At 47.3% G+C, this 27,232-nt stretch overlaps 1 protein-coding gene across 1 annotated transcript; it reads left to right on the top strand.

Moving 5' to 3' along the window:
• Positions 1-374: 374 nt before the first annotated feature.
• Positions 375-25,908, top strand: IDS (iduronate 2-sulfatase). The gene is made up of 9 exons (XM_008506581.2): positions 375-673; positions 1,180-1,316; positions 1,984-2,161; positions 4,918-5,006; positions 7,505-7,705; positions 9,260-9,430; positions 15,178-15,304; positions 17,361-17,534; positions 21,029-25,908. Exons 1-9 carry the CDS (start codon positions 592-594, stop codon positions 21,499-21,501), a joined length of 1,632 nt encoding a protein of 543 aa, XP_008504803.1. The 5' UTR covers positions 375-591; the 3' UTR covers positions 21,502-25,908.
• The last annotated feature ends 1,324 nt before the right edge of the window (positions 25,909-27,232 follow it).

Genomic DNA, 27,232 nt, shown 5'->3' with positions numbered 1-27,232 from the left:
TGAACAAATGCATAGGAAAGGGGGTGCTAAAGATGGAGGAAGGAGGGTTCTCAAAGGGCCTCACTGAAAGAGAATGGCATTTGGGCTGGTCTGCAAGGAAATGTGTGACTTTTATAGATAGTTGAGGGAAGGCAAGGGCTTCTAGGGGAAAGGCATAGCACGAGCAAAGGCAAAGAGGCTGGAAACTGCTGGTTAAGGACAGTGATTGCATCGCATCACAGCTCTTCCGAAACACCTGGAAAGATTCCCACAGCAACTCTCCAACTGTGAAGGGGCCCATGGGCCGCTGGGTGCGCGAGGCGGAAGAAGCAGCGGGGCGGCGCCCGCTCTGCTGTGTCCCAGATCACGCGAGGGCCTCGCTCCCCACCAGGCCCCGCCCCCGAGGGGCGGGGCGGGCGGGGGACGAAGAGCGCAAGCGCGCTCGTGCTCCGCCGGAGCCCCAGCCTGAAGAGCCACCTTTGGGTGGTTCTTGCGGACGGCCCTGGTTTCCCAGGCGGGACTCGCGGTGGCGGCGGCGGCGGCGGCGGCTCAGCCCTGCCCTCCCGCCGCAGCGTGTCGCCGTCGCCCCAGAACGGCTGCACCGGTGCCGAAATGCTGCCGCCCTGCCGGGGCCTGCTATGGCTTGGTCTGGTCTTGGGTTCCGTCTGCAGCTCCCTCGAGTCTGCGGCGCCAGGCGAGTTGGCCACAGGTTCCTCCCTCGCCCTCGCCCAGATTGCAGGACTCCCTCCCTCCTTCTCTGCCTACATCCATCCTTAACTGCCTTGCTCCTTCTCTGATACTGTTCCTTCTCCCATCCACTCTTCCCTGCCTCCATTCTTCACTCCTTTCCTTCCCTCCGACCCGCCATCATTTCTTCCCTCTGTCCAGCCTTCCCTCCATCCCTAAATTCTTCATTCCTTTCCTCTATCCTTCCTTCCCTCCTTCACTCTCTCTCTCTCCCTCATCCAGGCTTTGGCCATGGCCAAAGCCTAACCCTGCCACCCAAGACTGGGGCTTCCTCTGTACTCCCACTCCCACCCTCCCTGAGCCCCAGCCCTGGTCACCCTCTCCCTTGCTTGGCTGGCTGGGCTGTCAAGGTGCAGGGGCCAGCCTTGGGCCTCTCAGTACCCTACCACCTACCATGAGTAGGGGTTCAGTGTCAGTGCAGGTGATCTCACTGAAGCCCCTTCCCCCGTCCAGATCCTTTGAATGTCCTTCTGATCATCGTGGATGACCTGCGTCCCTCCCTGGGCTGTTATGGGGACCAGCTCATCAGGTCCCCAAACATCGACCAACTGGCATCCCACAGCCTCCTCTTCCAGAATGCCTTTGCTCAGGTATGTCTGGGGACCCCTAGGTGTGGATGTGTGCTTTGTGCACTGAGGGTTGGGGGATCCCTTCAGCTATTGTTAGATGGCACTGATTATGCCAGACATCTCTTTATTGGAGGGAGACATAGTCTGGAAAATGGCGTTTGAGAAGACCCAGGCGTCCACTGGCAAGGAAGCTTGTGCCTTCAAGCTTGGTGGAGGATATGCCCTGGCTCTAACATGCTCGGGACGGTCCTGCCCAGCTTTCTTCCCCAAAGAGGGGATTGCCTGGTGCTGAGGAGGAAGGGGTGCTGCAGAATGCCATCCTCAGATCTGCTGACTGACCTTGGGCAGGTGCCAGCCTGCCAGCTTGCCATGGCAGCACTCCTCCCTGAGCCCCCGCATGGGGCTTCCCCAAAGACCCTTGCCTGCTCTGTGCACCTCTGAGACACCATCACATAGAAGGACACAATCATCTGCTGGTTTGAGGGGCTGAGTCCTGCCCTCTCTCTCTCTGGGAAGGATTATTTCTGGCATCTGGGTGAGGCCCAAATCCCACTGGTTGGCTTTGAGATCTGCATGACTCAGCTGCCAAGCTGTTTGCCGGGGACTCGGGAGGTTGCCTGGTTACCTTTTAGCTCACAGACTCTGTTTTCCTCTGAGGATGTTTTCCTCTGCTTCTGCTCCCTAACAGCAAGCAGTGTGCGCCCCGAGCCGGGTGTCCTTCCTCACCGGGAGGAGACCAGACACCACCCGCCTGTATGACTTCAACTCCTACTGGAGGGTGCATGCTGGAAACTTCTCCACCATCCCCCAGTACTTCAAGGAGAATGGCTACGTGACCATGTCGGTGGGAAAAGTCTTTCACCCTGGTACTGCTTGCTGTCCAACGTCTGGGTCGTCTCTTGTTTTGTGCCCAAGTACAGGGATCCCCTCCTGGGGTTGGGGCTGTCTTTGCAAAGGCCTTTTCGGGCTGGTGGACACCTCGTTTGTCACTGCTGACTTTATACAAAATATTCTCAACTTGGCTTCATGTTCTCACCAAGAGTGATAAAGGGTAGCAGGACTTTTTCTTGCTTTCAGAAACCAGTCATGGTGCTCTTTAGTCCCTATGATGCCTCGGGTGGAAGGAAGGGCACTGCACCTGACCCTCTGTACCCCAGGGTCCCTGTCAGTATAGCAAGACCAGGGCAGCTATGCCGACTTGCCCAGAAGAGGCTATGACTTGGCTGGGGCTGCTGCCCACCATCTGTGAATTAGGTCAGAAAGAGGAGAGTAAGCTGGTACCCAGGGCCTATAGGCTCCCAGGGGCCGCCAGACCTAACTTTGAACACTGCCTGATAAATTGGCTCTCTTTAATGCCAAAATGAGAATGCTGAAGCACAGACAAACTTTAAAACTTTTTTACTTATTGAAGTAATGCTTTTTTGATAAAAAGTTGGGAAAAAGGAAAATATAAACTAAAGAATATAAATTACTTACAATTGCAGCATGCTGAGGAGAGCTGTATTTTGATGTTTCCTTGTTCTGGGCATATTATTTTCTGATTTGAGATTTTCCTGTATATACAATTTTATATTGTGAATGTTTGAAACATAAACATTTTCCCATGTAGTTACTCTTCATGCAAAGTCAGTTTTAATGACTGCACAGTAGTCTAACATCCAGATGTACCTTACTTTAGTCTAAGCTGTTTTCAGGTCTTTGCTGTCACGCGTGCCATCAGGATGAACATCTCTGGAGGCAGGGTGAATTGCTGATGGATGATGACACCAGGAATTCACGACCTGGGTTCCAGTCCCAGCTCTGCCCCTTCTTAGCTGTGAAGTTGACCTTGGGCAAATCAGTCATCCTCTTTGAGCCTCAGATTCCTTCTCTGGGAAGCTAGAGTTGTAGCTGCCTTGATGACCTCCCAGTGGAGCGCCCCAATCCATGTAGTTCGGGCGCGTGAAAGTGTGTTGAAACCCAAGCTCTGTCCGCCTGCCCGGCCAGTAATGCTTCTCATTAGGGGCTACAACGTGACGTGAGTGTTTTCACTAGCTTTCCCTTTGCTCTCTGGTTACACCAGCGGGCTCAGCAGCCTTCTTTTGGAACCCAGCTGGCCAGTCCAGCTTGAGGGTAATGTTCGGCTGGACTAAGTTGGGCCAAGTTGTGAAGCTGAATCTGTCAAGAATCATGTTGTGCAGCCGAAAGCCCACCATCAGTAGAACTTTCTGCAGTTGGGACTCATCATGACACCCCTTGTCTGAATACAGCTGGAGGGAGGGCAGAGACGATTTTGTGGAGAGGAGGAAATACAGCAGAGGGGAGATAGTGCTTCAGAAATGGAGGCCAAACAAGGCCTGAGTGGTGTTGCGTGGCCTCCTTTCTCCTGATAATTAGATTGTGGGATCAGGCTCTGCGTGCCGTGCCTTAGCCAGAGAACAAAAGCTTCGCGTGCAGTCCTTGTGGAAACACATTTTTCAACTGAGTTTTGTTCTCAAGACCTTGTTCTGTCAGGGAAGGACCTGTTCGAGGTGACAGCAGCCACCACTGAGTGCCAGTTACTGTGCTGGCCGCTCCTTTAATCCTCTCCTCAACAGCAAGCATGGTGGGTTTTTCTCGTCATCATCATTTCCTGAGGAGGACATTGAGGCTCACGCAGGTCAAGTAGCTCGCCCAAGTTTGCTTGGGTACTAAGGGGCAGCACCAGGATTTGAACCCAGGTCTCTTGGCTTCCTCTGCTCTTCCCACAGTGCTTGCTGTGTGATAAGCCCTCCACCCACTGCCCCTTTGCCTCCAATCCTGCCTCATCTGGTGCTTCCCGTTGGAGCCTTAATGTGTTGCTGCGCTGGTGATGCTCTTTCTCCCATGGTTCTGCCTGCACTACCCTCTCTGCCTCACCTGGCCAATCCCCATAGGCGGCACTTCCTTCAGAGGCCTTGCAGGCTTCGCTGACTACTAGAAGTGCTTGCTGCCAGCCCTCACTGGACCCATATCACCTCTGTGCCTGGGGGCTCCCCTACTTACACAGCACCTCTTCTACTCTCTAGACAGCTGGCAGTCCTTCCTTGGTTTCACATGTTGTTTTGTCTTCCCAAACCGACTGTGAACTACTGACCTTAGGGGTGGGTTTCTGCTTCATGAGTGAGCACTGAACCTGGAGTCCTAAGGCGTGGGTTTGAGTCCTGGCTCACTTATCTAATGCCTGGTTGGCATCAGGCAAGGCACTGACCTTCTCGGAGCCTCACCTTCCCCACCCGGCCCATGGTGGGGCTGATGCCTCTGCTGCCTCCTGTGTAGGGCTGCTGAGAGGCTCCAGCAAGGGCTCTGCCGGGCTGCATTGCTGGAACAGGCTGACTGATCTCACCCTTTGGTGATTCTTCCTCAGAGCCTCGCGTGAGTTGCCAGGGCGTTAGGGACCAGGAGATCAGATGCTCAGTACTCAAATAGACACCTAGAGAGTTGCTTTATTGGGGACTTCTCATCATCTGGTCTAAGCTCTGGATTTTATAGATGAAGAAACTGAGTCCCAAAGAGGGGAGGTGATACTTCCCCAACTGCTTACAAAGGTTGGATTTTGGGTGGAGAGAGCAGTGAAGGACCCTTCATGTTTTATTTAACAACTTTCGTTTTTTTGCACTTCAAGGAATATCTTCAAATCATAGTGACGATTCTCCATATAGCTGGTCTATTCCACCTTATCATCCCTCCTCTGAAAAGTATGAAAACACCAAGGTAAGGATGTGAAAGGGGTACTGTTCTGAAGAGGAACTGCTTTTTCCTGGTCTAGCAAATTTGGTTAACTATTGGGTGTACTGCATGTTCTTTTAAGCTGGTTACACAGTGAGGTAAGCGGGTTGTGTTTGAGATCATGACTTGAGAGAGACTAGTGTTGGGATCATTAGCATTACATCCACAGGAAGAGGTGGCTGCGTTTTAGAAGCCAGTGGGTATGCCTTGTTCTAGAACCTTATGTTCTAATCTGTAGGACTCATTTAATGGCTCCTTGGTGCTCATTCTGATTAGGCTCTGTGCCAAGGGTTATAGGAGATGCTGGTCATGAAAGAGAGAAGAGAGACCTGTGCTCTAGGAGCCTCGGCCCAGATTGAGAGAAAGGCATACCACCTATCTGTCTGTCTGTTTGTCTGTCAGTCTCAGGCCGAATGAATCTGTTTAGGTGCTGAGACCTTTGATAGGGGCTTTAAAATTTTAGAGCATTATGGAAAAATAAAGACTCTACAAAACAATTTAATTTTGGTCCGGAGGAACCCCCAATGTATAAATGAAACTAAGATCCACTTTTAAGAAATTCAGGAAACCAGCAGGAGAACTGAGAAATGACATGCTTCTCGGAGGTTTTTAGAAGTATCATGTGGAGAAGAGTGCGGATTTGGGGGGTTGGTGGGGTGGAAAGGAGTATTCTAAATTCTCAGCAACTTCCCATTTCAGAATATGGTGAAAGTTGAGGGCTTTGACCTTTGGCTTGTGGCTTGAGTAGGAGCAGAATGAGATTGGAAGAGCCCATCTCAATCTCTTTGTTCCCTGAAGCCTTCTTGCTACTTATTAGTGGCCTTACTTACAAATGCCAGGCCCCGTGCCCATCCCCCACATTCATTCTCAAAGCCGTGGGTCTGACCATGCCTAGTCCCCCATGAATGCTGCAGATCGTTTGAACGTAGAGGGTTAGGAGGTGCTGTGAGGCAGGTGCAGGGCTGGCCTGCCCAAGGGCAGGGTGGACAAGGCATGCCTGTGAAAGGACGCTCCTCTTTGAGATGGAGGAGCAGTTGCTGCTGCCCCTGGGTCTTTGTGAGGTAGAAATCATAGTCAAAACTAATTTTGGCCTTGTGCCAACATGGCCACTTTGGGTAATGAAGCAGTAGCTTCCATTCTGTGCATGGATCTGGAAATTTCCATGGACTTTCACCTTATCTAGTTGACTGGGACCCTGTCGTACAAACCTTAGTCAGTCTTTGAAATTGAAGACACATTTTATCTTTGGTTAAAAAAAAATGTTTAATTGAGCTATAATTCACATACCATGAAAATCACCTTTTTAAAATGTACAATTCAATGATTTTTAGTATATTCACACAGTTGTACAACCATTACCAAAATCAATTTAAGACTCTTTTCATTACCTTAGAAAGTAACCTTGCACCCATTACCATTCACTCCCCATTTCTTCTCAGCCCCTAGTCTGTGGCAACAACTGATCTACTTTCTGTCTTTATGGATTTGCCTGTTCTGGACATTTTTTATAAATGGAGTCATACAATATGTGATCTTTTGTGTCTGGCTTCTTTCACTTAGCATAATGTTTTTGAGGTTCATCCATGTTTTAGCATGGATCACAACTTCATTCTTTTTTATAGCCAAACAGTATTCCACTGTATCGGCATGACATAATTTATTTATCCAGTTGATGGCTGTTTGGATTGTTTCCACTTTTTGGCTACCATAAAAAACCCTGCTATAAACATCTGTGTACAAGTTTTTGTGTGGACTTAAGTTTTCTCTTCTCTTGAGTATGATTGCTAGGTCAAGTGTTTGTTCAGAGTTAGGTTTTTATTTTTGTTGGTGTGTACCTGAGAGTGGAATTGCTGGATCCTATAATAGCTCTATGTTTAACTGTTTGTGGAACTGCCAGGGTGTTTTCCAAGGCAACTTCACCATTTTATATTCCAACCAGCGTTGTATGAGGATTCCAGTTTCTCCACGTCCCCGTCAGCACTTGTTATTTTCCATTTATTTAAATTATAGCCGTCCTAGTGAGTGTGAAGTGGTATCTCATTGTGGTTTTGATTTGCGTTTCCTTGGTGACTAATGATGTTAAGCATCTTTACATGTGCTTATTGGCCATTTGTATCTCTTCTCTGGAGAAATATCTATTCAAGTCCTTTGCCCATTTTTCAATTGGCTTATTTATTTTTTTATTGTTGAGTTAGAGACAGAGTTTTTTTGATCGTTTGTTTACTTGGGTTTCCTTTCATTAGTTATGACCTGGAGACAGAGGATTAACAGCAAGAAGCTAAGTGCTGGTGGATTTCTGGCCCAGGCCTGGAAAAGAAGAAATGCTTCTCTGTTTTAGTTCTGCTTCCTGTGTGCTCGTCCAACCTGAATGACTAATACTTAATGAGCTGGTGATGCGAATGTTAAATCCATTGAGTGTGTAAACTTCATGACTTCTATTTCTTGCATTTAAAAAGCTGACTTTATATGTTTTGTTTTGAAAGACATGTAGGGGGCCAGACGGAGACCTCCATGCCAACCTGCTTTGCCCCGTGGATGTGGCAGATGTGCCTGAGGGCACCTTGCCTGACAAACAGAGCACTGAGGAAGCCATACGCTTGTTGGAAAAGATGAAAACATCTACCAGTCCTTTCTTCCTGGCTGTTGGGTATCATAAACCGCACATCCCCTTCAGATATCCCAAGGTGAAGAGCTAGCTGAGGGCTAATCCAACACAGCCGTGACAGTTGTGTCTTTTGTTGAAGGAGGGATATGTATAGTGAAGTTGGCCACATCCTGCTATCCCTGGTCACGAGGGGTGCCTGATGGTACTAGAGTACTCAGTAGTGTGACGATGGGATTTAGAGATCAAAGCTAGGAAGTAAGCTTAGGACATGTAAGAATCTTGTTGGAAACACTTGGCTTCCCACTTCTTCCACTGGAGTGTTTTATTTCCTTTCCTTGAACTCAGTGAGCAAATGGTGGATTGGATGATGAGATCATCATAGAGAAGTGAGGCAGGGCTGGCCACCAAAGCCTGCAATAAGGGATGGCCCTTAGGACACAATTCCAGGGAAGGTGAAGCCCTTGTCAACAACTGCCTTTTCCTCAGAGCTTGTCAGGTCAGACCCCTTAGACACAGGGCACTTCGTTGCTCATTGGAGCCTTGAATCCTGTGCTTACACGTATATCATTTAGAACATGTAGTCTCTTTTTGAAAAATCTTTTTGAGTTTTCCGTATCTTGTTTTCCCCAGGCCTGAGTATCCCATCCTTTTGACTTCACAAAGAATGCCCCTCACTTGTGATGAGAGTAGAGACCAGAAGGCATGTTCTTTGATGCTGCAATTGTCTTGCTTTGATTGACCCAGGGGATCTTGCCTTCCTAGCAGGAGCTGTCAGCCCCCTTGATGGAATGAGACTCACTTCTCCTGCCTCTTGTGCAGAGAAGAGTTCACCTAGCAGGCCTGACTGCAGATCTTTAGACAATGCCTGCTTACAGGATTGGCCCTTGGCTGGCCTCTGGGAACCTGGATCTCGGGAGTTTTCCCACCATTCCCAGAACTGATAAGAGTGGCTCATTCTGCCTAAACTGTCTATGCAAAACCCTGCTTTCAGGCTTGGAGTCTGGAATTTTGTTATGTTCAGGCAGTGGGTGCCTAGGTGACTTGCCCCAGTAAAGACCCTGGGTTTCTGAGGCTTTAACAAACTTCCCTGGTGGCAGCATTTCACACATGCCCTACAGCTCGTTGCTGGGGGAATTAAATATATCCTGTGTGATTTCACTGGGAGAGGACTCTGGAAGCTTGTGCTGGTTTCCCCCAGACTTCACCCCATGCGCCTTTTCCCTTTGCCAACTGAGTGTGGTATCCTTTCACTGTCATCAGTCAGAGCCATGAGTATGACTGTGTGGTGAGTCCTGTGAACTCTCCCAGTGAATTACCAGACCTGAGGGTAATTCTCTCAGGTAATACCACACCTTTACTTGTTGGAGAGAAGGTGGAGACCAGAAAGGGAGGGCGTTGATTTGTATGAGGGAAGATAACCGTCATGTCTGGGTTGTCGGAAACAGAATTTCCATGATTTCTTTACCAGTGGCATCTTGTGAGAGTGACCTAAAGCCTGACTTAGGGAGTGTTTGTGAGCAAACAAATGCATCACAGACTTAGAGAGAAGGCAGTGTAAGTACAGATAGAATCCCAGCCTTGTGCTTTTGCCCAAAGAGTGATAGCATGGTGACTTTGTGTGTCTTTCCCCAAGGAATTTCAGAAGTTGTATCCCTTGGAGAACATCACCCTGGCTCCTGATCCCCAGGTCCCTGCTGGCCTCCCTCCTGTGGCCTACAACCCCTGGATGGACATCAGGCAGCGGGAGGATGTCCAAGCCTTAAACCTCAGCATGCCCTATGGCCCAATTCCTGTGGACTTCCAGGTACCAAGGATATATTGGGGAAGTATTAGGCGCTCATGGCATGATGTCATTGGTGGCACCACTTATCTCAGTAGACAGTACTCCATCAATCATGTCTCACTAAGAACCTTCTCTGTGTCTGTCTTGTGAAGTGCTGGGATTGGGGGTGGTCTGGAGGAATTTAGGACATGGGCAGTGCTGGGTGGATAAAGAATCTCCTGACGAGTGTCTCTACTTCCAAAGAAGGGGGCGTTTGGACATTGGGTGACTCGTTGGATGTGGGCATGGAGGTGGGGAAGAGGGCTAGGTGACCATCACTAACTCGTGGGGGATGCTGTTTAATCCACGTGACAGTTCATCAGTTACAGGAGGGTGGGCAACTCCCATGTAGCTCAGAATGCTCGGTTTGCTGGTACTTGCAGGTCCCCTCTGTGGGAAAGCCTGCATGGGCACCCATCACTCTCCGGGGATGGCTTGGTGAGCAGGGCCTTGGCGCAGAGGGAGCTGGGGCACCAACATGGCTAGTGCCATCCAGCTGCGATGTCTGGTGTCCCTTTGCCATGATGTGGGGGGTGGAACAGTCACGGAGTTAGAATCCTCATACTGACTCATCAGCCACCCTCTCCCTGGAGTACAGAAGACATACTGACCAGTGTTCTTTCCTGAATGTTCCACACCTAGCCCTGCCTTTCTGTTACCATGTGAGTACTCCATCAGGCAGTCTACAGTGGAAGGAGAGGGCACTGTTTTTAAAGTGTGCTTCCTGGACCACTTGCGTCAGAACCACCAAGAAGGAACTGACTTAGGGAACTGGAAGCCGGCGGTGGGGCTCGGGAAGCTGCATCTCCACAGAACAGAGCTGGTGATTCTGATGCACATGGAAGCTTGAGAACCTCTGCTAGAGGGGATAGTTCAAAACAAAACAAAATATGTAGGTATCTCTTGCTGTCCAAACCTCTTTGGCCCCTGAGTTTGGACAGCAGGAGCCTGGGTGGTGGGGGATGTGCATCCCTCACATCTCTTTGATTCCTGAGTTTCAGGTGGCAGTGATGAGTGTTTGGAAGGCAGTGGATTCATCAGTTGGTTCTGTTCCTAATTTCCTGTTGTGGGGGTTCTGAGAGCAAGGTTGCTTGAGTCGCAGCTGCAAGGCTGCACCTGGACATCTTTTTAGTGACAGTCACTTAAAATAACCCTTTGAAGTGGACTGTGTGTCAGGAAGGGTGCTCAGCATTGTATGTGTGCCATCTCCTTTGGTCCCCATGGAAGCCTAGTGAGGTCCCTGCTCTCTCTGTTGTTGAGGTGAGGAAACTAAAGGCAGAGAGGTATGGTGACCCGCCCCACATCACGCAGTTAGTGCCAGAGGGAGCCAGGATTCACCCCCAGAGACATGTAATGCCAAAGCTCTATGGTTTGTTTTGTTGGTTCTAAATAGTCTGGGTTCAAATTCCTGTTCTACCCCATACCAGCTGCACGACCTCTGTCAAGTCATTTTACTTCTCTGAGCCTCAGTTTCCTTATCTGTAAAATGGAAACAAGGCGGAGAAAGGTTTTCTGTCATGACACCCACTTCGGAGGTTTTCAGTGGGGACTACAGCGAACGTGTGAAAGCACCTAGGGCAGTGTCAGCTGCATGGTGAGGGCTCCTTCACATTCTCTTGTTCCCTCCTCACACCCCCATCCATTGGTGGTGTAGCTGCCCAGTTGGATACACAGAGTTGACAGCATGACCCATAGGACCTGCTGGTGTGCTCGTGTGCTGGTCCCTGCGCCACATTCCCCTTGAACTTGGGCCCTGCTCACCATCCTCTTGCAGCTTTGGGTGTCCATGCCCAAGCCCCATCTCACTCCACTCTTGAGCTTCTCATTTCTGTGCCTTCTTCAGCCCGTAGCCCTCTAACTCAGCTCCCTGTGAGCCAGCTACCTCAGGGGTCACACTCGGGAGTTTGTTACCTCCCAGGTCGACTCCTCCTCGGCCACCACCCCAACCACAGTCTCTTCTTACAGCTTCCTTACTCTATGCCTTCCTTCCCCACTCTCCTCCTGGGATCACCAGGGTGTGGATTCCTACTCTCCCTCCATGTCTAGGTCCCCTCTGGGCTTTGCTCCTCCCCAGAATAGCTGAGGCCCCGGGGCAGGTCACTTACTGCCCTCACCAGCCCCTCGGCACAATTGGGCATTTATCCTTGCCCCACCTGCAATACCTTGATCACGGACAGTCCAGCCACCTGCTCTGCTCTCAAGCCCGAGTCCTGAGGTGGGCTGGAGGGAAGCCACGCAGCCAGGAGGTGGAGAAGCACTTACCTGCCCAGCCTCCAGACACGCTGTGAGCTCTCTGCTCAGCTCCCTCTTACCCTCACCACTCTCCTCCAGCCCCTTATGCCCCTCTGACCCGTCTCTCAGTGGATGACCACATTTCCTGTTTCAAAAATGGAGGCTGGTGGACTGCCTGAGGGAGGAGAATGCACAGAATGTATGTGGGTACAGATCCTGGCTGTGCCCCTCACCAGCTATGTGTCTCTAGGCAAGTCAGTCAACCTGTCTGAGCCTCAGAGTCCTCCTATGTAAGATAGGAATGGTAACACTCACCTTAAATGAAGATTCAAAGGATTGAATGGCACCCAGCAGGTACTTGGTAAACGGGCACTGTTAATAATCTCCCTTATCAGTAGGCAAAATTGTATGTACACGTGTGCTGGGCTCGCAGCCTTCTCCTTAGTCTCAGAAGAAGAACAGCAGGGACTTAACCCCCTCACCAACCTTGTTACCCCTCCTTCCCATCTTTGTGAGCAAAGCCTTCCTCTCTTCCCACTGACTTCCCTCCAGCCTTTACATCTGCTCATGGCCATCCTATCTTCAGAAGTACCGCCTCCCTTGCCCCTGCCTGTTTCTCATCCCTTCCCGCTCCCTCATCTACCCTTCAAGAGAGAATGAGTGAAACATGGTCTGTTCTGGCTGTGTCCATTGCCTTGCTGTCCATTTGTTCTTCATCCACTCTGCGTGGCCTTCTGCCTTCGCGACCCACTAAGAGCTCTCTCACCTAGGGCAGCACTGACCTTGTTGGCCAATAAAATCCCTCCTTGTGGCTCCTGCCCTTCCCTGAGTCCCTGCTGCTTTCTCACTGTTAAGCAGTGCCACCCCTTCTGGAAACGTCTACCTCCTGGGCTTCCTTGCCAGCCCTCCTGCTCCACTCTAGTCCCCATGGCAGGCCCCTCTTTCTGTGTCTGCCACCGAGGAGTGTTACTCCCCAGGGTCAGCCCCAGCGCCCCCACTGTATCCTTTCTGCCCCGTCTCTCCATCCAGGCTCATCTGAGCCCTGCCCGCAGATGACTCCCAGAACTACCCCTCCAGCCCCCGCCTTGCTCCTGATTTTCAGACATGTCTGTCTGCTGGGTTGCAAGAGCCATTTCCTCGTCACTGCCCATGGAGACCTCAGCTCTGTAGGCCCCCCTGGGCCATTCCGCCACTCTTGTTCCTTTTCTCCTCCCTCCTCCTCCTTTTGTGCCCCCCATGCCATTGAATTGTGCCGTCAGCTGAACGAGAAACCTAGAGTCACCCTTGGAGTCCTCATCTCCTTCCCCCACCTATTCCCTCCCCTCCCCTGACTCCAGCTCGATCTCCCTAATTCCTCTCGAATCCGTGCTGGCCCCTTGCTCCTTCGGTGCATCTTTCCGGACCACTGCAGTGGGTCTGGGTTTGATTTGTCCTTTCAACAAGTGTCTGTTGAGCACCTCCTACATGCCCTGTGCCCAGCGCTGATCTAGTGCCAGTTTGTCTCAAGCCCCTGGAATCTGCTCTGGGCGGTTGCCGAAAGACTCTTACTCACCTGCAGCCCAGGTTGCATTGACTCCTGGCCTTGAATAACCTCGGGGCCTCCCTTGGCCTCCAGCCCCGGACATCCACTCCTTGGATGGACCCAGCAGGTCTGTATCATCTGGCCCTGACCTGCCTTTTCAGAGTCCTCTCCCACCCCTGACCCTCCCATTTGATTGTCCAGCCACACCGGCCAACTCACTGACTCCATGCATGTCCTGCTCTGTGGTGACTCCACACCGTTCCACGCACTGCAGCCCCTGCCTAGTGCATCCTACCCCAACTTTTCTGACTGCCAGCACTCTTTTCAAATGCTGACTCCTCTGTGAACCCTTTCCTGATTTCCCCAGGCCGACTTCAGGGCTCATTCTCTGGTGTTGTCCCTGGGCTCCACCAATAACACATGCCTTTTCTTGTCACCATGCCCATGTCCTCACTGGACGGATGGCTCATTGAGGGTGAGGACCACGTCTACCTCTTGCCCTATTTCCGGGGGCCAGCATAGGAATGAGGGTGTACCCATGGATAGGACACAGCCATCCTGACAGGTGTGTTTGTCCCCAGGAGGGCCAAACTTCCCCAAATGAGAAGACCTTATCTACCAGAAAGTAGAAATAGGCCAGGTTTGGCATAATCCTTCTAGAAGGTTAGATGGATATTTGTTGTCTTCACCACAAGGGGAGAGCGGTTGAATCTCATGACTGTCCTCACCCTGGCAGTGACAAAAGGAAGCCAGTGGGTCTAGCTGATAAGACTGCTGGGCCCACAGTAGAAGCTGGGGCTGGTCTGATGGGTCAGCAGCTCCCTTGCTTCTCGCCCTTGGTGGGGTGGAGGATTGAGTCATCTTTTCTTTAATATTTGTGAACAAGGCTGGGAGAGAGTCAGCTCAGAAGGGGCCGTGGCTCTTTTACTCAGTGCTTAGCCTGGCTGCTCCTGAAGTCCCTCTGGTGTTTAGGGACCATGGAGGGTGCGCTGCTCTCTGGTCCCTCCATTGCTCTTCTCCTGCCTGCTGGGAGTTTGTTAGAAATGAGCCTCATGTGACAGCCACAGTTTGTGAGGATAAGCAGTTGCTGTCTTCTGGTGAGTTAGACAGTGGTCAGAGGAAAGGCCCACCCACGGCCGTTGCTATGGGTTGAATTGTGTCCCTCAGAAAGATACATTGAAGGCCTGACCCCCACTACCTCAGAATGTGACCTTATTGGGAAATAGGGTCATCGCAGATGTAACTGTTAAGGTGAAGTAGTCCTGGAGTAGGGTGTTCCCTAATCCAATATGCCAGATGTCCTTATGAGAAGACGACAGAGACACAGGAAGAACTCTAGGTGAAGACGGAGGCAGAGAGTGGAGAACTGCAAGCCAAGGGACACCAAGGATTGCAGCCACCACCAGAAGCTAGGGAGAGGCAAGACCCTCCCCTAGAGCCTTCAGAGAGAGCCTGGCCCTGCCGACACCTAGATTTCAGACTCCTGGCCTCCAGAGCTGGGAGATGATACATTTCTGGTGTTTTAAGCCCCCCAGTTTATCATACATTGTTACAACAGCCCCAGGAAATGAAGACAGCTGTGTGGTATCTTTGATGTGATCCTCAGCAGGGTTTGGAGGGACTGAGAGATCACTTTCTATATACATGGTCAACTCCTGGGACCAGTAAGAATGTGTGAAGGAGACAGAAAGGAATAGTAAGCAGCACATCCATCCACTGTGATCTGTGCCCTGAAGTGAAAGCTGATTTGCTTAGAAAAGAATCTTCCTTTTGGACCTGCAGATTTTGCTGTGACTTTATGGGCAAGGGCAGGCAGATGGTAGGGAAACGAGTGTGGTGTTTTGGCTGAGAAAATCATCAAGAGCCTCAGTGGAGGGGGGCTCGGGAGGGATGTTCAGACGAACACTGTGTCTGTGTGTGTCGCAGTACTTTAAATCATAGTCACTCTCCTTACTTATTTTGTTAAAATTTGCAGCGGAAAATCCGACAGAGCTACTTTGCCTCTGTTTCGTATTTGGATACACAGGTTGGCCGCCTTTTGAGTGCTTTGGATGATCTTCAGCTGGCCAACAGCACCATCATTGCATTTACCTCAGATCATGGTAAGCATTTTGAAATGTCCTGGTGAGTTACTCAAAGTATCTGAACTTTTCTGTGAAATGTGCTTTTCTAGATTGCCTTTAAACATAGGTGTGTTCTCTTTTGGGAATCAGTGGTACGCCAAGTCTGGGGTCTTAGGGTACTTTTATGACCACCTGTTAGTCCTGGGACCTCTCTCCATGGAGGCAGGACCTCTTTGGGTCAAGGAAGCATCTTGGATGCTCACGTGGTAGAGGTGGGTGGGTGGGGGACCTTGTAGCAACCTTTTTTATTTCTTGGTGAACTTAGCAGGAGCCCTCCTTTGGTGTGGGGAGCCCTTTTAACCCCTATTTCTAACATAAAGCATTGGAGGACTTTTAGTTTGCTTTAGGTGGATCCAGAACAGTCCTGACAGTGCCCAGCAAGGCTGTCAGGCCTGGCCCTCCCTCCATCACTCGTCCCGCTGTCCTCTCTGCCAAGACCCCGGGGTTGCAGCTCTTTGTCTCCTCTAAGGCAGCTTTCTACTTTTTCCAATTTGTAGAATTTTAAACATGCCAAAGAGTAGAGGACGAACAACAACCTTCCCCCAGTCTCCATCTCACTGTTCCCCAGTTATCGACTCATGGCACTTGTTCGGCTCATCCCCACCCACTTCCCCAACCCTGAATTGTTTTGAATTAAATTTCAGGTTGCTCAGTTTTCTAAACAGTATCTCTAAAAAAATTGGCTCTTTTGAGGTATAACCATACTACCATTATCATATGTAGAAATAGGAAACAATTCTTTAATATCATCAAATATGAAATGGGGCGATATTACATCATAACATGCACTCAATGTAAAAAGAAGAAGGTATACTCACTATATCCTGTAGGGCCAGAGCACTCAGCCCTTTTATCCCACCTGCCCAGAGCTAACAGATGCTGACAGTCAGGGGCCCTCTGCCAACCTTGGCTATGCACATCCAGGTGGCTGCATGTCATGTGTGTGTACGTGTGTAATAGAGAGTCACGGCACAGGTAGGATTGATTGTGCTATTTTGTTCCCTGGTTTGTTTTTCCCACTTAGCAACGTCATAGACAATTCTTCGTGTCATTTCTCACGGGCCTACTTTACGCTTTGTAAAGGCCCATTTTATATGGAGGTGTCATAATTTTTCACTGTTTCCCTAGTGACCTGCCATCTGCTTCCGACTCCTCTTCTGTGCCTAGTTTCCTCTTCCAGTGCTAACACAGTCCACTGTGCCCCGTGAAGACAAGGCCCCCTCAGGAGCTCTCTTTGCTCTGAGGCAGCCGCAGATGGTTAGAAATGGCCCTTCTCAAAGGGCCCTCCCAGGACTTCCTACAGCCAAACTCCAGAGCCTTCTCCAGTCCATACATGGAAGCTTTTGGTGGCTTTGGTTATTTTGTAACACGAAATACTCAGTGTACAATCTCTGTCTTTTATGTTTTTTATATCAAAAAGAGTGCTCAAACTTACAAAGATTGGAAATTTCCAACTTGGAGTATTCAAGCTATCTTTTGCAAGAGATATTTTAAGTCAAGGTTAAGGGTTGTTTTTAATCAAGATGAAGGATCTGGAATCAAAGTTATGTTCTTTTAGTCTCTAGTACGTCTTACAAATTGGATGAGACATCCTGGTGGCACACATCCAAAAGCGAAAACTTGAGCTGTGAGACTTGAGTCAAGAGATAGGCAGGCACAGGACAGGGCAATGGTGACAGCATGGCTGTTGGGGCCCCCTCCCAGTCAAGAATGAGCCTGTCTTAGCAGGGGAGACAGGTCTGTGTGGGGGACACTGGTGCATGTTGCTAGCTGCTTGCTAAAAGAATATATGTTAGTTTGGGAATTTAATATTCTTTTGCTTTTAAGGTTTCCTCATTCAAGACAAATGTCTAACTTCAAATAAAGCAATGTTCAGGTGAAGTCATCCTTTCTGTGGTGATTCTAGAGGAATTTCTTTCTTCTAGGTGATGAGTTTTTGCTTCCTCTGATTTTTACAACAGGAAGTGGTGTCTAAAATGAACAAGCTGCAATGTAATTATTCATTTTCTGCCATTCTGTGCTTTTCATGAACCAGGGTGGGCCCTAGGTGAACATGGAGAATGGGCCAAATACAGCAATTTTGATGTCACTACCCGCGTGCCCCTGATGTTCTATGTCCCGGGCAGAACGGCTCCGTTTCCAGATGCAGGCGAGAAGCTTTTCTCTTACATCGACCCTTTTGATCCCCTCTCGGAAGTCATGGAGCCAGGTATACATATGCCGAAGTGTTATAGCTTGACAGTAATAGCCCCTTTAGTTTATATAAACCACCTTATCGAATCATAGCCGGGGTTTTACCTAGCCCACCCTCCTGCCCGGGGTGGGCATTCCTGCTCATGTTTCCTGAGCATCTCCCATGCTCTGGGTCAGGGAGGAGTGGCAGGGCCAGAGCCAACAAGTATGGCCCCTGTCCATGAGGAGCCTTAGAAGGGCAAGAGGGACAGAGAAGCAGGTGGCATCCCCAGGATGGGGAGGGCTATTGTAGAGGTGACAACACTGTGCTGTGGAGCTCAGAGGAAGCGGATGCTAGGGGCCTGCCCCCGCTACAGATGAGCAGAACTCCACTACCTGCACATCCTGGCAAGGACTCAGCCCTTTGTGAGGGAGACATTTGCCATTTTGGCAGCTCATCAATCTAGTGAACCACTAGGTCTGTAAAATCTACCAGGTGGTTCTGCTTCTGCCCTCCCCAACAGTAAAGGGCGAGTTAACTTTGACTTCCACCTGCCAGTCCTGCCAAGCTTTGAAAACACCACCACGAAGCTTGTCTTCACTAAGCTGAGCTCTGCAGTCCTCTAGCTGTCCCTCTCAAGGTCGTATGAGACCCCTGGTTATCCTGCTGTCTGTCTTCCAAAGCGCTCCAGTTTGAGAAAGTACTGCCAGAAATGTCCCTTGGGGAAAATCACCCCTCTCTGCCACATAGGGCAACCTTTGTGGGTTCTTTGTGAGTTGTTTCCTGGCTGGATCTGCTCGGTGCAGAGACGAGTCAAGTCCTTCAGCTGATGTTTGCTCTTTTGGGAGTGCTTGTTAACTATGAATTCTGCTAACGCACATTGTCCCCTTTCTGGGCTTCTGCATTTAATCCATCTTTAACATCTAAATCTTGCACTTTTTATTGATTCCTGTTTAAATTTTTCTTGATTTTGGACCATCATTCAGGCCTTTCTGGATCTTTCCAAGTTTGCGTGACACTACCCAATTTTATTTTCTTCACATTTAATTTTTGCATGTTGCATGCTCTTCCTTCACGTCATTGATAAAAAGGTTAAACGTTTCAAGGCATGATTATAGCCCTTTGTTTACTTGGAGAAATTTTCTGACAGGTTGAGAATCTTTTTTTAAATCTTTTGTTAGGGGGTGTTCAGCAAGTTATAAATTTATGTGTCTGCACTGTCATCCAGTTTAGTTCCAAAGTTTTTCTGTAGCCTGTATCTCTTCCTTGAACTTTGGACTTGGATTTCCAGCAGCCTGTCCCACTTGGCCAGTCTAACATGCCCAACACTGAACTTCTGACCTTTCATCTTAAGCTTTTCCTTTGACACTCTTCCCCTTCTCAGGAAATGACAATAGTCGCTCAGGCCAAAAAATTGTGGAGTCATCTCGGCCCCTGTCTTTCTCTCGTACTCCATATGTGATGTGCACTCTGTCAGCAGGTCTGTCACTCTCTATTCAGAATCTGTCCATGCTACTTCTCACCACCTCTCTGCCCACCGCCAACCACTGCTGCCATCTCTTGCTGGATTACTGCCAGGGCTTGCTAGATCTCCTTGCTTGTGCCCTTGATCCCCTACAGTTTTTTAGCACAGTAGCTAAACCGATTCTGTTAAAACCTGAGTCAGGTCATGTCACAACCCTGCTCTGGAGCCTCCTATGTTCCTGTCTCACTCTGAGCAAAAGTCCTTACAGTGGCCGACAAGGCCTCACATGATCTGGTCCCCTCTCATGTCCCTGACCTCATCTTTTTACAAGCATCCAAGCCAGCTGTCTTGTGCAACAGCCCACAGTCGGGATTTGTCTGATTGCTTCTTCATGACTAGATTCAGGGTGAACCTTTTTTTTTCGGTGAGGAAGATTTGCCCCGTGCTAACATCCATGCCCATCTTCCTCCATTCTGTATGTGGGATGCCACCACAGCATAGCTTGATGAGTGTGTATAGGTCAGCACCAGGATCTGACCCCGTGAACACCAAGCTGCCGAAGCAGAGCATGCCAACTTAACTACTACACTACCAGGCCAGCCCCAAGGGTAAACATTTTTGACACATACACAACATGTGAGGTTGTATACTCCCATTGTATCACACTGGGGGCACTTCAGGGTGGCCTGTGCCATTATTACTGATGCCAAGTTTGGTCACCTGGTTAAGGTGGTCATGTCATCCAGGCCTGCCTTTGTAAAGAAGGTATCTCCTTTACAAAAAGGTATCTTCTTTTCTCTTACTTATAAATCAAATGTGTAGGAAATAAAATTGGGCAGTATAAAGCAAACTCTTAAAGATCCAGAAAGGCCAGAACAATGGTCCAAAGCCAAGATAAATTTTAATAGGAATCAATATATGTGCAAGATTTAGACTTTAAAGAGGGATCAACCACAATGAGAGATAATTTCATACTCATTAGGATGGCTATTATCCAACAGAAAACAACAGTGCTGGTGAGGGTATGGAGAAATTGGAACCGTCAGACATTGCTGGTGGGAATGTAAAATGGTGCAGCCACTGTGGAAACCGGTTTGGTGGTTCCTCCAAAAGTTCACCATAGGATTACCGTGTGACTCAGCAATTCCACTCCTAGGTATATATCCCACAGAATTAAAAACAAGTATTCAAACAAAAACTTGTACATGAATGTTCATAGCGTTATTCACAATAGCCAAAAGGTGGAAGTGTCCATTGACAGAAGAATGGATAAGCAAAATGTGGTAGAGACATACAATAAAATATTATTCAGCCTTAAAAAGGAAGGAAATTCTGGCACATGCTACAACATGGATGAACCTTGAAGACATTGTGCTAAGTGAAAAAAGCCAGTCACAAAAGAACAAATACTGTGTGATTCCACTTGTATGAGGTCCTTGGAGTAGTCAAATTCATAGAGACAGAAAGTAGAATGGTGGTTGCCAGGGGCTGGAAGAAGGAGGAAATGGGGAGTTGTTGGTTAATGGGATCAGAGTTTCAATTGTGCAAGATGAAAAGATTTCTGGAGATGGATAGTGGTGGTGGTTGTACACAGTGTACGTAATGCCCCTGAACTGTATGCTCAAAAGTGCTTAGGACGGGAAATTTGATGTCGTTTGTATTTTACCACAATAAAAAAGGAGATGGATCAAATGCAGACGTCCAGAAAGGAGTAATCTGCAGGGTGATACCATGAGACTCAGAATATACTGTTCCTCAACAGACTTTTACCCAGTGGTTTGGGTCTCCATTGATGATCCTTGTCTGAATCAGTTAGACACTGGTGGTTCCAAAATTCAGATAGGTTTTAAAAGTTCCAAGAGGCCGAGGGCATCTTCATTTTGCATCCTGCTATTGGGTGAGGTACTGAGTTAGTGTTGTTCCTAAAATTATTGTGCTAAAACATAAATGTTGTAAAAGAAAAGAAGACAATGCATGGAGCCCACCTGGGCCCCTTTATTCATCCTGCCTGGCTGCAGCCATCTTCGTAATGTAACCCATTCTGCCGGGTTGCTTCCTCCTTCAGGCCGGCAAGCCTTGGACCTCGTGGAGCTTCTCTCTCTCTTCCCCACGCTTGCAGGACTTGCGGGACTGCACGTTCCACCTCGCTGCCCTAGTCCTTCATTTCACGTTGAGCTGTGCCGAGAAGGCCAAAACCTTCTGAAGTATTTTCGATTCCATGACTCGGAAGAGGACCCATACCTTCATGCTAATCCCCGTGAGTTGATTGCCTATAGCCAGTACCCCCGGCCTGCAGACTCCCCTCAGTGGAATTCTGACAAGCCGAGTTTGAAAGATATAAAGGTCATGGGCTATTCCATACGCACAATAGACTATAGGTATACTGTGTGGGTTACCTTCAATCCCGATGAATTTCTGGCTAACTTTTCTGACGTCCATGCAGGGGAACTGTATCTTGTAGATTCGGACCCTTTGCAGGATCACAACATGTATAATGACACCCAAGGTGGAGACCTTCCCCTTTCATTGATGCCTTGAGTTTTGCCAACCACAGAGGGCGTATATGATGCATTCCCTTCCAGCTGGTGAGAGAAGGAGTTAGAGCTAGTTATTTTGTAATTACTCATAATATTGGAGGTAACCTGAGGGGTAGGCAATCAAAACATGTATCAGCAATTTGGCCTGAGAATATGTAATGGCCAAACCTTCTGATTTCATCTTTATTGCTTTCTAATTGGTGATTGGACTGGGGCTAGGCTGAACCTTTCTTTCCATTTTTTTTTTCGTTTAACAGCCGTAGAGTGAATAAGTCATTGAATGAATAAGTACCAAGTTAGCAAACTAAAATTGTCATAACTGAACCTAACACTATACTCAAGAAATACTTAGTGAAATTTAGTGCATTTCAAAAAGCAACCATGTATCAAATTCGGTTCAACACTAAGTTCCTGGCTCTTTTGTTTATAATTTAATAATATAGCTTATTTAGCCCAATATGTTCAAAATATTATGTCAACATCTAATCCAGGTTTCTTTTTAAAGTTAATAATGTTAGATGCCAAGGCCTTAAAGTCTATCTTCAATTTTTCTAAGATCGCAAATTTTCAAATCCAAAGATAAAATATACATGAAGTGATTAATGTGGAATTTCTACATCAAATAATAAATAATGCTCAGTAAACTAGAGGCATGAGATGTATGGGAAGTTCAGTTAAAAATTTTCAGAGACTTTTGGGCGCAAGTAATAATTTGTGAGCAAATAATTTGACCCTTGAACCCAAAGGCCATCTCTTAAAAGGCACTGTTACTCATAATGGAAAACATTTAAAGGCCTAACTGTACCCGTGAACTGAGTCCCTCAGAACCATATTAGTGTTTCTCCCTCTTTAGGGATGGTTGGTTGCAAACACCCATTTATCCCGGAGGCAGGAAATACTCTTAATTGCTGATTAAAGATGACATTAATTTATTAAATTATAAATTATTTTGAGAGTTGTGAACACTTTTTATTAGCATAATATTAGGTAATTTCAAATCCCCCAGAATGTAGTTCTGTGTTTCCTAAATATAAAAGTAACCAGAAAGGCAGGTGATAGTAGTAAGCTTAGCCTATGTCATTTTTAAAAAGATGGAATATTCACAACTCATATTTACAACATGTTGAAGCCAATCTATTATCAGTAGTCATCAGAAGAGTCAGGCACTTTCTAAATAAACGTCTGATGTAGTCCTTTATCAAAGTGAATAACTTTTAGTAATTCTTTCTTTACAAGTGCTGCTTCAGTGTTTAAAGGTAAATGTGAAACAAAATACAGCAAATTAGGTTGTTACTGCAACATATTGTAACCAAAAAGGCAAGATATTATGTTAAAATATTAAAAGGTTACTTCAAACCAGTAAAATTTCAAATACTGATTTTTTTTTTTTTTACTAACTAGCCTATAGTAGAGTTATATATGGTAACACAATGACCTAAGCAATTAAGTGACTTAGTGTTCTGGCAGCGACAATTTCTACTTGAGGACTGAAGTGCCCCATTCATCTCTCCGATCCTGAAGCTCGTCTCTTTTCTGGAATCCTCAGCTTTTGGAAAGTTTCCCTCATCCTTTTCTTTCTCCTTCTTCATCGCTCTCCACACTTCTACTAAGAATTTTACAATCCTGTCTCAATTCCTCATGACGTATTGTCAGTGGATTTAGCATTATCTCCTACCCCACAGCTGCGAGTTTTAACACAGGCTTTTATTTCACATCCATTTGTTGTCCCTGGTTGGCCACAATATGTATACCTCATCATTTTTTCTCGCTTTATTTCTTGAAGCATAATTTTAGTATCCAAAATCTCCACATTCTGCTCTTGCTGAAGTCGTAAGCTGAACTGTGCCAGGAGAGTGAAGTGCCCCTGCAGTGGATGCAGCGCCCCTGCAGTGTACCTGGAGGTGGCTGCAGCATCACTGATGTGGATTCAGTGTCCTTGAAGGTGGATGCAGTGCCCCTGCATTTGTTGCAGGGGCCATGCATGGCGACACGCTCATCGGATGTGCAGCTGCCATTTTGGCAGTAATTCACCTGTGGGGCCGAAGCCACCTCCTGGTCTGGGTCTACCTGGGGCGCTTTTGCATGTCAGTCTGTCTCCACTGGAAGTGCTTCTGTCTCATCTTTTCTACGTGAGGGCATAGCCCCAGTGCTTCAGCTCTCCTTAGGGTTTAGTTTTCCTTGGCCTCCCTTTAAGAATCTCTCCTTTACAAGTGAATTCTGCATTGCGTGTACAGTGGCATGGTCTTCTTATGGGTTATGGTTGCTTTCTGTGCTTTTGACAGTGAACTCAATTGAGAGCCACTTTTTATTTCTTTTTGCACATCTCCACCACACAGTGGGGTGAGCGGCCTCTTTCTGGTTTTCGGATATCACAGCTTGCCACATTCCTTATTTTGACTTGGCTTAGAGAAACCACATTTTTGTTGCTTCATATACCTTTTCTCCAATCCCTCTGAGCTGCACATGTTTTATTAATGCTTCTCCAGTCACTTTATTTGTAGAAATCCCCACTGCATTTGAGCAGGGGTTCTTTTATACAGTTTAGTTGAAACCAGAACTAGTGATCCCAGAAATTTTGATTGGCCCTAATTCAGCGGCTCATAAACATGAGGGTGCACCAGAACCACCTGAAAGGCTTGTTAAAACCCAGTGTGCTGGGCCCTGCCTGCAGAGGTTCTGATTCAGTGCATCTGGGGTGGGGCCTGAGAATTTGCATTTCTTAAAAATCACACTGCTCCTCCAAAGGCAACACTTTGAGAACCACTGCCCCAGGTGTGCGCTGCCCAGTAGCCACTAGGCACATGTGACTTTAAATTTAAGTTAATTAAAATGAAACAAACATTTCAGAAGCAGAATCTCAGTTGCGCTTGCCATATTTCAAGTGCTTGATAGCCACATGTGGTTAGCGGCTACCGCATTGGACAGCACAGATCTAGAACCTTTCCATCATGGCAGAAAGTTGATTGAATGGAGGAGCCCTAGATTAACTCTGAATTTGAGCTGGATCCACCTGGCTGTTGGCAAGGTCCTCCTGTGGGTTGATCCGCTACCCCGTGTTTGCCTGCAAGGAATTGTCTGGAGGTTACTGAAGTGTGTTTGGTTTAAGTGTAGTGTAGGGAGTTCACCCTGGCAACCGGCCTCTTCCTCTCCACTCTCATCACCATCAGCCCAGCCCTTCACACCTCCTTCCCAAGTAGTTGACCTCTCCCTCCTCTTTCCTCCCTTGCCCCTAAAGAATCCATGTGTCTTCCTGAAATCCCTCTTTGAACCTGCCCTTTGAGAACACCGTTAGTGCCTACTTCTGGGTCTACACAGACCTCCGCTGAGCAGTCAGAGTCTTCCCTGACTCCACGAAGCCCCTTTCCTCGGCTGACCAGTTTACGTACTGGTCCCTGACTCTCCCTTGCCAATCCCTACCTCCCTGCCCACCCCTAGGTTCTTCCCTCCTCCCTTCACCATCCATTCGTGACCATTCTTCACACCCCACTCCCATGCCCCCAGTTCCAAGAGGCTGGGGTTTGTGACTCTCTAGCTTGTACCACGGGATGAAATGAACCTCGCTAAAGACTCTTGTGGTGACCTTACTGAAAAGAGGTATTTTTTCGGATTGTGAAATTAATGTGTTAATTATAGAAAGGTTGGAAAACACATGTAATAAAAAGTAAGAAAATGCATCAGGATTTTACCCTAAGTCACTTAATATCTTGTCTTTTGGGGAGTATGAAGTTCTCACATTGTGACCATGCTATGTGCTTTATTGTGCAATTTTATATTCTCATTTTTTCACTAAGTGTAACATGTGGTTATTACAGATTTTTGCAAAGATAGTTTATATTGGTGGTAATATATTTTATTGTGTAGTTTTATCATAATTTACTTAACCTTATCTCAATTATTGGAAATTTGGTTTATTTCCAGATTTTTGGTATTACAAATAATCCTGTGATGAATAACCTTGTGAATAAAATGTTCTTATGTGTTTCACATTACCCACTTAGGATAGTCTCTCAGTGCCAAATTGTCAAAAGCATCGCCATTTTCCTCTTCTCACGACTCTCCTACTACCTTAGGGTAGTAAAACTAAAAATAAAGCAAACAAGGACACAAATAATAAAAACCGTAGAACCAAACAAAACGAAAAACCCCAACCCCCGTGATAATAGATGAAAGTGGTATCCTGTTTTAGCGTCAAATTCTTTGCTTGTTAGTGACTTTGATCGTTGTTCTTTCTGTATGATTGCTGGGCATTTGTATTTCCAGTTGTGTGAATTTGCCTTCACATTTTGGTTATGGGTTTCACTTTTTTAAGTAATCAAACAAATCGCTCTTTTCCTATGTGATTTTTTTTCCTGTTAAACATGGAGACCCCTCCCAATCTGGAGATTGAATAAATATGCATTTTCCTTTGTTTTTTTGTGGTTTGGTTTTATACATAATCTACCCTGTCTTTCCACCCCATTAACAGAGAAATATATGTTCATTGTGTAAAATTTGGAAAATGGTGCGGGTGAAAAGAAGCCTACCCTCCAGAATATAGCCACTGTTGACATTTGCGCATTTCCTCTCTTTTTCCTTCCCACATGCATGTGCACAGATATGGACATTTTTATCTTTACAAAGCTAAAGTCTACCACATAGAGTCCCGTGTCCTGCTCTTTTTGATCTAAAATAATGTTAGCATCGTTTTTCATGTCATTGACAGTTCTTGGTGACCTTTGTAATGACTGTACCACCTTTCCTACATTAATCTTTTTTTTACTGAAATTCTCAAATTTTAGAATGCATTTTTTAAAATTGTGGTAAAATACACAACAAAATTTACTGTTTAACCATTATTAAGTATGCAGTTACGTGGCATTAAATACATTCACATTACATCACCTCCATCCATCCACAGAACTCTTTTCTTCTTGCAAAACTGAAACTCTGTCCCCGTGAAACAACAACTCCCTATCCTTCCGCTCCCTCCTAACCCCTGGTAGTCACCATTCAACTTTCTGTACCTAGGAGTTTCATTACTCTAGGGACCTCATATAAGTGGAATTGTACAGTATTTGTCCTTTTGTGTCTGGCTGCTTTCATTTAGAATAATATCCTCAAGGTTCATCCATGTTGTAGCCCGTGTCAGAATTTCCTTCCTTTTTAAGGCTGAATAATATTCCATAGTATGGATGGACCACATTTCATTTATCCATTCGTCCTTGATGGACATGAGTTGTTTCTACCTTTTGGCTATTACAAATAATGCTGCTGTGAACATGAGTGTGCAAATATCTGTTTGAGTCTCTGCTTTTAATTCTTTTGGATATATACCCAGCCTACATTCATCTTTAATCACTTAAAAATGTTGGAGTGTGTGCTGAGAGACGAGCAAGGTGACTCTGGAGGAGCCTTATCTTGGCTGCAGAAAGCAAGATTTCTCTGAATGATGGCAGGGGGCTGGCTCTTCTCCGTCTCAGGCCAACCTCACCGATGCCTGCAAGGTTTCCAGCTGTCATACCTCACTGTGTGAGGGGCTTTCGGTATAAATTCCCAAATGGGGCTCATCCCCTTTTCCTTGCCCAAGTCTGGCCTGCAGGTTTTAGCTTCTCTGAGGAATCTCTTGAATTCTGGCCTGGGACCCAGTGTTGAACTAGAACCCAGCTGCCCCCTTTGGCCTCTGCCCATTGTCTCTTTTGGCCTTAGGTATCGCCCATTGTGGTTGAGACTGCTGTCAGCCTACTCCCCTCCCG

Source organism: Equus przewalskii, chromosome X, assembly GCF_037783145.1.
Source record: "Equus przewalskii isolate Varuska chromosome X, EquPr2, whole genome shotgun sequence".
Lineage (NCBI taxonomy): Eukaryota > Metazoa > Chordata > Mammalia > Perissodactyla > Equidae > Equus > Equus przewalskii.
Note: the sequence above shows the minus strand (reverse complement) of the source record. Positions and strands in the feature narration are given on the sequence as shown.